Source organism: Chrysochloris asiatica, unplaced genomic scaffold, assembly GCF_000296735.1.
Source record: "Chrysochloris asiatica unplaced genomic scaffold, ChrAsi1.0 scaffold00165, whole genome shotgun sequence".
Lineage (NCBI taxonomy): Eukaryota > Metazoa > Chordata > Mammalia > Afrosoricida > Chrysochloridae > Chrysochloris > Chrysochloris asiatica.
The window spans coordinates 1,320,339-1,331,862 of NW_006408683.1; the positions used below are offsets into that span (position 1 = coordinate 1,320,339).

At 37.8% G+C, this 11,524-nt stretch overlaps 1 protein-coding gene across 3 annotated transcripts in view; it reads right to left on the minus strand.

Annotated features, from left to right (window-relative positions):
- The window catches only part of CDC42BPA (CDC42 binding protein kinase alpha (DMPK-like)), a 628,044-nt gene that overhangs the window by 182,474 nt on the left and 434,046 nt on the right, over nt 1-11,524 (minus strand). For all 3 annotated transcript variants that reach the window (XM_006871264.1, XM_006871263.1, XM_006871265.1), the window contains one exon: nt 2,123-2,247. In XM_006871264.1, the coding sequence (XP_006871326.1) occupies nt 2,123-2,247 (125 nt within the window). The remainder of the gene's footprint in view (nt 1-2,122; nt 2,248-11,524) is intronic.

Genomic DNA, 11,524 nt, shown 5'->3' on the forward strand with positions numbered 1-11,524 from the left:
TCCTTATTCACTGTCCAGCTTTCGCATGCATATGAGGCTACTAAAAATATCATGGCTTGGGTCAGGCACACCTTAGTCCTCAAGCTGATATCTTTGCTCTTCAACACTTTAAAAAGGTCTTGTGCATCAGAGTTGCCTAATGCAATACGGCGTTTGATTACTTGACTGCTGCTTCCATGAGTGTTAATGGTTGATCCCAGAATAATGAAGTCCTTGACAACTTCAATCTTTTCTCTGATGATAAGAATGTTGTCTATTGGTCCAGTGTAAGGATGTTTGTTTTCTTTACATTGAGATGCAATCCATACCAAAGGCTGTGCTCTTTGATCTTCATCAGTAAATATTTTAAGTCCTCTTCGCTTTCAGCAAGCAAGGCTGTATCATCTGCATATCACAGATTGTTAATGAGTCTTCCTCTGATCCTGATGCTACGTTTTTTCTTCATATAGCCCAGCTTCTCGTATTATTTGCTCAGCATACAGGTTGAATAAGTATGGTGAAAGAATACAACCCTGTTGCATACCTTTCTTAATTTTAAACCATTCAGTGTTCCCGTGTTCTGTTTGAACAACAATGTTCAAAGTTGTATTTTGAGTGACTTCCAACCTGAAGGGCTAATTTCTGGCACTATATCTGACAGTGTTTCTCTGCTATTCATAAGGTTTTCAGTGACTAAATATTCAGAAGTAATTCATCACACCTACTTCGTAGTCTGTCTTCGTCTGGAAGGTCATCTGAAACCTGTCCACCATGGGTGACCCTGCTGGTATTTAAAATACCTATGGCATAGCTTCCAGAAGCGCAGCAACTCACAAGCCACCACAATACAAAAAACTGATGGAAAATGGCAAAATCCTTAAAGAACTAAAATATTAGCACAGGAAACAAAAATTCCCAACACATGACTGGTCTATGGATATGTGAAAAAAAACCACCAAGGCTTTGAACCAGTTCAAAATGGTTCTGTCACAGCCAATGCAACAAAACCAGAACAGCCCTAAATCTGTAAAATGAGTTATACTGGAACAAAAACCAGAATGGGAAAAATTATGGGTCGAAGTCCTGGAATGAAAGACTTGGAAGAAGCATAGTGAGCCTGTCAAGAGTCTATGTGATGGACTGTGGAGAGTGACATATATCAAAGCAGCAGTCAGCTGCCATCTTTGAGATGTGCCCCATTCCTGACTCTGCTGATCAAGAGCCTCACTGTTATGCAGCTTGCATACTGCCCTCTTTTTTCTAAGAAGGAGAGTAAATTTCTAGCAGGGTGTCAATTTGCTAATTTTCTTGTTCTGGTTATCATTCTGGTACAACCACATTTTATAAATTGGGTCTGTTCTAATTTCACTACTTTGGCCATGATTGAACTGGGAAGAACAAGTTTGAAGCCCTGGTTTTCATATAAATTAAAATTTCATGATGTGTCAGAAAGAATAAAGGAAGTTACAAAATGCATATAAAAAGCTAAGCTGTTTTCATTAGAGAATGACATTTTTATAGGATTCTTTCACCATGTACTATAAAAATATGCAGCAGTTTTTTTTACAAGTAAGAGACTGATGAATATGAAGGTTACTGAAAGAATTATTCCAAGTTAAAAACACAAGAGTTTAAGGAGCAGATGATAAAATTAAAGTGTAAAAATATAAGGTTTTTTAAATGCCATGTGTGAATTAATCTGATATAATTAGGAAAGAAGGAGATAGAACAGCATCTCCAGTTTCTAAATTTTTCTTCAGCCTTTTTTTTTTTTAAAAAAAAAACAAACAAAAACCCAATCACAAATACAGTTGTTTTGATCTCCGAAAAGAGGATCTATAGCTACTGGATATGTTTCTTTAGTTCTTGAAGGCCTGTCTTAGGAGAGGATAGCTTTCCTTAGAAAAAATTACTAGGTTTGAATGAAGCTGTGCAAATTGGTATGAGATACTTGTTGAAGTTAGGAAACAGACGAACAGAAGATACAACACAAATGACAGAAAAGTAATAAAACTGCTTTTCATTGTAACTTATTTTGTACAGCAAACAAGATAAAAAACATATTACTAATCTTCTGGAATTCATATCAATTTGATCGTATGCCTACAATCATCCATAAAAACGTATTTAAAAGAGTACTCACCACTGAATTATTTCTGTGATTTGGGCCTCCCAATGTGCAACTGACTCTTTCTTGTCTGCCAGATCTTTTACTTCTTCTTCTAATTGCTGATTGTGCATACTTAAGTTTTCATACAAAGTGGTAAGCTGAAAAGTAGTTTTAAAACATGTTGACTTTTACGATGAAGAACTCAAGGTCTCACACAGCTTTTGTTAAATCTGGTATCTCATCATCTACTAGAAAATGCTTGTCCAACTGATTTCTTATCATTATATCACCAAATCTGAAAACATGAAGTGCTCTTTGAATGTGCCTTCTCCCTTTCCTTCCCAACTAGAGAATATTGATTCCATTTGTGACCATTTTTCTTCTGCCTGAAGAAATATTCTCCATTCTGTTGGTAAAAACATCTCTCCCTCTGTTTCTATATAATTTTTTGGTCTGAAAAATATCTTTATGTCATAATTTAATTTAATATTATGAAGAATTTCAAAATAGTGAAAAATGGATATAGTATAAGTGAATTCCCACGAGTGCAACATGCAACTTACACAATGAGTACCTCAACGCCACTCTTGTTTCATTCATACTACTCTCCTCTTACCCCTACCTCCTGCATTATTCTGAAGCAAATATTGGACATCAAATAATTTATCTATACACATTTCCACATGTAGCTCTAAAAAATAGAGTACTTTTAAATATAACCACAAATCATTATTCACTGAACCAAACTTAACAAGTTTTGTTAGGTCAAGTATGTCAAAAAAACCTTTTTAACACTTTGCTGAGTTTTATGAATTATGATCCCAATAAGTAAACACAGACTGATAGTTGATATGACTTTTATTCTGTAAGTTCCCTTCCAGACTTTGATTTTTCTTGCAATTATTGAAGAAAGGAGGTTATGTATCCTGTAGGGTTTTTCATAGTCTGGATATTTGCCTTCATTTCTGAAAGATATTTCTTACGTGTATGAAATTCTAAGTTAGCAGCTATTTTCCTTTATCACTTTGGAGACGTCATTTTTTTATCTTCTGGATTCCATTTTCTCTGTTAAGGGTGATCTCTCTGTCTAACTTTTGCTCCTTTGAACGCAATGTGCCTTTTGTTCTGGCTGCTTTTAGGATTTTCTGTTGGCTTTTAGTTTCCAGCAGTTTTTCCTATGAGGTATCTAAATTGATTTTTTTAAAACTCTGCAATAGTTAATAGTAGTAATGAGACTCCTCTACATAGACCAAGAAGCAGTCATTCATAGAGAACAAGGGAACACTGAATTGTCTAAAATCAGAAAAAGTGTGTGCCAGGGTTGTATTCTTTCACTATATTAAATCTGTATGCTGAGCAAAAAAATTGAGAAGCTCAATTATCTGAAGAAGAACATGGCATCAGGATTGGACAGGTGCCAATGTGCGACATGTAGATGATACAACCTGATGTAGCTAAACTGATTTTATTTATCATATTTAGGGATGGTGCCATCTTGAATTTATGGCTCAACATTTCTCATAGGTTTCACAAAAGTATGGGTCATTAACTCTTTAAATATTGCTTGTGTCCCAGTCTCCCTCTCTTCTTCTGAGAGTCTAAATAGTTGTATGTTAAATCTTTTCATTCCCTCCCCAGTGTCCCATGCTCTCTCTTCTGTATTTTCCATCCTCTTTAGTTACTGTCTATACTTTAGGCTGGAAATGTTTATACTTACCTAGTCCTTTCTTTGACTCTTTCTAATCTGTTAAAATCTTTTATTGGGTAATTATTTCAGTTATTTTCTAGAAATTCTCTTAGATTCCTCTGTTTAGATCTACTGGATAATGACCTCTACTTTCTTGAACACACCACACAGTTATTTTAAAGTCCATTTCTGAGAATTCCAATACCAGGAACCCTGTGTGTCTAGGTAGTAACTGCTAGCCCATCTGTTCATTTTTTCTTTTCCTCTTTTATGTTGCTGTCAAAAATTTTTTTACTTTTCTGCCATTTGGTGGAGTCCTGGTGTGGTACTTTAGAATAAACACAGGACTTTAAAACGCAAAGTCAGCAGTTCAAACCCACCGGCTACAGTTTCGCTATGAATCAGAACGGGCTCAATGGCACACAACAATAGCAGCAGTATACTTGTTAATTTTTTACTGCATGTCAGACATTCTGAATGAAAATCTTAGCGATAATGTAAGGCTCTGGATAATATCTTCCTTCAGAAAGTACTTATAGGCAGTAATACTATAATTAGACCAGAAAGTAAATGGATGAGAGGCTGGGGTTTCAGATTTTGAAAGGGCTCATCTCTTTCTGGCTCATCTTTATTTCTAGAATGTAACCTTTGAATGGGTCCAGTTGAAAGCTTGGAGTGTTTACTGAGGATCCTTCACCTTGGTCTTCACAGAACATTTTTTCTCCAGCTTCAAAAGACAGTAGAATCTTCTCAGATTCTCAGCTACGCTTGGCATATCAGAAAAAAGAAAATGTTATTGAGCACTAGGAGGCACTCTCTGCACTCCTCTTTCTCAGTAGGATCTTGGTCATTCAAGCCTTGGCTGACTAATTGGTTCACCAATACTTTCCTATAGACACAGAGTGCAGGAAATGTTTCTACAGCAATATATGTATTTTGTTAAATCTAGCTTTAAAGTTCTTCTTGGGGGAGGGGGGGGATAGCAGGCATGATGAAAGCTGATCTTTCATGTTGTTGTTATTGCTGTTGTTAGGTGTTCTCAAGAAGTTTCAAACTCATAGTGACCCTATGTACAACAGAACACAACACTGCCTGGTCCTGTGCCATCCTCATAATTGTTATGTCACAAAAATCTTAACACATGTGAGCCCGTTGTTGCTGCCACGTGTCAATTCATTTTGTGGGGATCTTTGTTTTTTCATAGATACTCTACTTTTCCAAGCATGATAACTTTTTCCAGGGATTGATCCCTCCTGACAATATGTCCAAAGAACAAGAGGAGAAGTCTCACCCTTCTTGCTTCTAAGGAGCATTCTGGCTGTACTTCTTCCAAGACAGATTTGTTTGTACTTCTGGCAGATCATAGTACTTTCAACATTCTTCTCCAACACCATAATTCAAATGCATTGCTTCTTTAATGGTATTCCTTATTCATTGTCTAACATTCCGATGCATATGACACAATTTAAAACACCATAGTTTGATTCACCTGCACTTTACTCCTCAAGTAACATCTTTGGTCTTGAACACTTTAAAGAGGTCGTGTGCAATAGATTTGCTCAATGTAATACATCATTTGATTTCTGACTGCAGCTTCCATGAGTGTTGATTGTGGATCCAAACAAAATGAAGTCTTTGACAACGTCAATCTTTTTTTTTTTTATAAATGTTTTATTGTGAATTATGTGATAGTTTACATGGGAGAACATTAGTTTTACATTCATTCTGTCATATATCATTTCATTGTCATAGTTACAATCCCCTCCATGCATCATCAACCAACTAAAGGGTATATACCCTGCAAGCCTGTTCCCCACCGCCCCAGGTCGTCAGCACACAGCCCCTCTCCTTCTCTGGATCTCAAGCCCCAGCTGCTCCATCTCTCCACGCCATTGTCTCCACCTCCGTGACAATGTTATTCTTTTCTCTGTTTATCATGATATTACTGATTGGTCCAGTTGTGAAGATTTTTTTTTTTTCCCCCAAACTTTTTATTATGAATTGAGTAAAGGTTAAAAGACAAGATCATCAGCTGTACTTTTAACCAATCATATGTTTTGCTTCATCTAAATGATTACAATCCCCTCCCTGCAACAACAGTTATTCTGCTTATTTCCTGTGGCTTCCCCTTTACATCTTATTTTTCACAAACCAACAAAGAAAAAATATTTGATGTGTAAATACAAAACAAAAAATATATATTCATACAAAGGTCCAAAGAGTACATTCTGTAAGCCATCCTCCTGTCCGCAGGCACACAGCCTTTCTCAGTCCATGGGCCTAGAGTCCTCAGTTGCTCTATCTCTCCATGCCATCGCCTCTGCTACCATCTCTGTTGTTGCTACGAAAAAAAGCTGGTTTGGCACACCCAACATCTTGGCTCCCAGAGACTCTACTCCCCTGGTCCCAGAAGACCTTGACCCCCATAAATAACTGGTCAGGGATCAACTTGTCCATTGCTGACAGACACCACCCTCTGCCCTTTGAATTCACTTCACACCACCTCACCAAGTGGTCCCCCTACTACACCCAGACCCCCAGCAACAGGGAGGATGGCCACAGGCCCAGAAGCCTGATGCTGTGGAGGATAGAAGCGTGTAAGCCTGAGTTCTTGGGGTACCCCTCCAGACATCTCCCATTTCCAGGCCACTGAAACTAAGCACACTCATACAAGCGTGTAAGCCTACTGCTTTGTGCCGTTATAGCCCCCCACTTTTGACAGCCAATGTCTAAATTGCTAATCCCTACCAACCCAGTGCTCTGGATGTGTAGTGGTTATGAATCAGGCTGCTAACCTCAGGGTCAGCAGTTCTAAACTACCAGCTGTTCTGTGGAAGAAAGATGAGGCTTTCTGCTCCCATAAAGATTTACAGCCTCGGAAACCCTGCACAGGGTCGCTATGAGTCGGAACCGACTCCACAGCACAGAACAACAACACCAAGTGACCCAGTTCACTTAGAAAACAAATTTGAACCTTGACACAGAGAATCCTTCCATTTCAGATGTAATTTTGAGCAACTACATCCATAAGCAAAGGTTCAATTCATCAAATTGTATCAATTTATACTTGCTCACAGTATCAAGTATTTTTACCTTCATCTAGTCCAGTTCTGACCAGCTATCCATCCAAGATAGGACAACTGGGTACTAGCTGTTAGCTTGGAAGTTCATGCATACCTCCCAGTACTTCAGACCAGTTGGCCACTTCATTGTCAGCTCTAGCCCCCAGTGGCTAGGTCAGTGCTCATGAGCTAGTCAGATGTTCACACATCTCCCTAAACTTTAGACCAGTCAATCCTTCCTCATCTCTTTCTCATGTCAAGGTCAATGGTTGTCAGTGGAAGATAGCCAAACTCAGTCTATGTCTTCATTGCTGCATTTCCCCCACTTCCACTCACAAATAGATCAGAATGGTCACCTAGTGAGCATACTAGACTGCTCGCAGGTTCCCGTTGAGTTTCAGTCTTAGAAGGGGGCTTTCCCTGATGGGCTGACTTTTCTTGCCTTGATGCCTAAAAAGCAAACAGTTTGTTTGACATTCTAACAGCCAAACAGTGTGCTTCTTTTCTGTTGATCTTTCTTTCAGTAAGAATCTTCTGTTCTCCCAGCTGTTCTGGGTTGGTCTACATGTCTTTTCAAGTGGGAATGTACCAATTCAGAAGGTTCTAGGTGGAGCCCAGGATTCTACCTAAAGCCCCGTACTTCACAAAGGCTTAACAACAAACCTATATATATCCCTGGGCAGATTCTAATCTTTTAGCTAATCTAATCAGTTACAGACTGAATACAGGCTTACAAACTTTCTGTAATCATAATTACTAATATTCATTTCTATCACACATAAATGTCTATTTTACAATAGTAATCAGGGAAACTACTATCAACAAGACAATCCAGCACCTAAACATTTCCCCCCTCCTTTACCTATTCAGATGGTATATCCCTGGATCACAGAACACTGTTGTTTCATGGTTATGTTTAAACCACTGTTTACCTCTATCTCATTTAGTCCATGCATATCTCCCTAACTTTCCCCCTATCTTCATTATTCATCTGCCACCCTCCATCTTTTTGTGTATTGCCCTCCCCTTTCTTGTATGTTGCTCTCCTCCGAGCTAACATGTGTCTATCCCCTACCCTGTGAATAACTCTCCTCTCCCTCCCACCCCTGGTAATCATCAAATAATGTTTCTTTTAGTATGTAAATCTTTTCTTAAGCTTTTACAGTAGTGGTCTCATGCAATATTTGTCCTTTTGTAATTAACTAATTTCAGTAAGCACAATGTCCTCAACGTTCATCCATGTTATGAGATGTTTTGCAGATTCATCATTATTCTTCAAGGATGCATAGTATTCCATTGTGTATATGTACCAACATTTATTTATCCATTCTTCTACTGATGCACATTTAGGCTGTCTCCATCTTTTTGCTACTGTGAATAAGGTTGCGATGAACATTAGTGTACATGTGTCTACTCATGTCCTGACTCATTTTTGTGTGGATATATACCAAGTAGAAGGATTGCTCAGTCATTACACTAAGGTGCAATCCATACTGAAGACAATAGTCTTTTATCAGCCAGTATTTAAATCCAATTCAGATGCCACATCCTTCTTCATATGATCCAATTTTTTAAATTATTTGTTTGGCATACAGATTGAATAAGTATGGTGAAAGAATCCAATCCTGGTGCACGCCTTTCCTGATTTTAAATCATTCAGTATTCTGTTGTTCTGTTCTAATAACTGCCTTTTGGTCTACATACAGGTTCCTCCTGAGTATAACTGAATGTTCTGGAATACCCATTCTTCACAATATTATTCATAGTTTGTCATGATCTACACAATTGAATAGTTTTGCATAGTCAACAAAACACAAGTAAACATCTTTCTGGTATCCTCAGCTTTCAGCCAAGATCCATCTAATGATATCCCTCATTCCACATTCTCTTCTGAATCCGGCTTGCATTTCTGGGTAGCTCTTTGCTGATGTACTGCTGCAATTGTCTTTGGATTATCTTCAGAAAAATTTTTACTTGAATGTGATATTAATGATATGGTTTGATGATTTCTGCATTCTGTTGGATCACCTTTCTTTGGAATGGGTACAAATATGGATCTCTTCCAATCTATTGGCCAGATAGCTGTCTTCCAAATTTCTTGGCATAGATACCTCCCACTCTACATTAGTTTAAAACATTTCAATGTATTTTCTGTCAGTTCTTGGAGCCTTATTTTTCACCATGGCTTCAGTGCAGCTTGGAATTCTTCTTTCAATATCAATCGGTTCTTGATCATATGTTACCTCTTGAAATGGTTGAACAATAATTGCTTTTGGTACAGCAGCTCTTCCATCTTCTTTTGATGCTCATTGCATTATTAAGTATTTTGCAAGTAGAATCCTTCAATATTACAAGTCAAGGCTTGAATTTTTTTCTTCAGTTCTTTCAGCCTGAGCAATGCTTTTTGGTTTTGTAACTACAGGTGTTTACACATTTCATTATAATATCTGACTGTCTTCTCGAGCTGTTCTTGGAGGTTTTCTACTCAGCTCTTTAGTTTCATCATTTCTTTTATTCACTTTAGCTTCTCTATGCTCAAGAGCAAGTTTAAGAATCTCTTCTAACATCAATTTTGGTGTTTTCTGTCTTTTCTGCCTTTTTAATGACTTTTTGCTTTCTTCATGCATGATACTCTTGATGTCATCCCATAACTTCTGGTCTTCAGCCATTGTGCACTGGATCAAATCTAATCTTGAGATGGTTTCCAAATTCAGGTGAGATATAATCATATTTTGGCTCTTGTGGACTTATTTTAACTTTCTTCAGTTTCAGCTTGAACTTGCATGGAGTAACTGATGGTCTGTTCCATAGTCAGACACTAACCTTATTTTGACTGGTGATATTAGCTTTTCCATTATCTTTTCCCAATGATGTAGTTAATTTGATTCTTTGATATTCCATCTGGTAAGGTCCATGTGTATTTGTTGTTCCTATTGTTAAGTGCCGTTGAGTCAGTTCTGACTCATAGCGATCCTGTATAGGGTTTCTATGACTAGTAGATTTGACCCACTGATGTTGTGGCTAGCAGTCCAGTGCTTATCCTCCAGTGCCACACATATATGTTGTTGTTAAGTGCTGTTGAGTCGGTTCCAACCCACAGTGACCTTGTATAAGGTCTCCGAGGAGCAGCTAGTGAGCTTGAACTGCCAACCTTGTGACTCAAACCGACTTTGCAGTCCAGAGCATTAACCCACAGTGCCATACCAGGACTCCACACATGTACACTCGTTGTTTAAAAAAGGTAATTGTAATGAATAACCATTGGTCTTGCAAAATTCTATCATGTATCCTATATCATTTCTATCACCAAGGCCCAAAATGCAGTTCTTTGTTTCCAACTTTGGCATTCCAATCAACAGTAAATATCTAACACAACTTAACTGTACATTTGAACAATGTCAGACTGAAGACATTGGTAGAATTCTCGTATTTCATTATAACTGGTTTTAGTGGTTGGTGCATAAAACTGAAAAATAATAGTATTAACTGGTTGTTCTTATAAGTATACAGATATCATCCTATTACTAACAGCATCATCCTTCAATATAGATCTTGAAAAGCTCTTTTTGATGATGAATGTGATACCATTCAGCTTCCATTTGTCATTCTTGGCATAGTTAATCATGACTGTCCAATTCAGAATAGTCAATGCCTGTCCATTTCAGCTTACTAATACCTATGATATTGATCTTTACGTGTTTCATCTCATTTTTGACAACTTCCAATTTTCCTAGATTCATACTTCATACATCTTGAGTTCTGATTATTAATATATGTTTACAGTTGTTTCTTCTCTTTTTAAATTGTGCCTTATCAGCAAATGAAGGTCCCGAAAGCTCTGCTCCATTCATGTCATTAAGGTTATCTCTACTTTGAGGAGGCAGCTCTTACCCAGTTCTGTTTTGAGTGTCTTCCAATCTGAGGGGATCATTTTCAGGAACTACTTCTGACTATGTTTCAGTCTTATTCACAAGGCTTTTAGTGGCTAACCATTCAGAAGTGGTCCACCTCTCCTTTCTAGTCTGTTTTAGTCTTGAACCTCTACTGAAACCTGTCCACCATGGTGACCCTGCTGGTATTTAAAATACAGGTGGCATACCTTCTAGCATCACAGCAATACTTAAGTCACTACAGTGCAGAAAACTGACAGAAGATGGTCTTACAGTCAGAAGCAAATGTTTTTAAAAATTGATGAAAAATTATGCAGACAGCTCTGTTTCACTAAATTTTTATAACAGCTCTATGAGGTATATCCTACTATATTTCCTGTTATATACATGAAAAAAACTGAGACAAAAAAGAATTAAGCAAGTTTTTAAAATTACGGAACTAGGAAGTGAAAGACTAAGATTAAACACAGGTAGTCTGGCTCTGGAGTCCATGTGTTCATTCAATAATAATGCAAAGGATAGCTCTCTCTCTACACACACACACACATACATATATATATATAAAACAACACAGAATACTGGGCCAAGCTGGCTCAGGGGATGGTGCTGGAATTCTGAACCGCACATAAAGGAATATTTAAAGGATTGGAAGGCTTACAGCTGAGGGAATTTGTAGGAGAATCAAGAAATCCATTGCTTTCTAGTTCAAGATACTCAGCTGTTCCCAGAGCTGCCATCTTGGGAGAGAACAAGTGGGGGAAGGATCAGAGCGGCCACAAACACCTGACAGAACCGA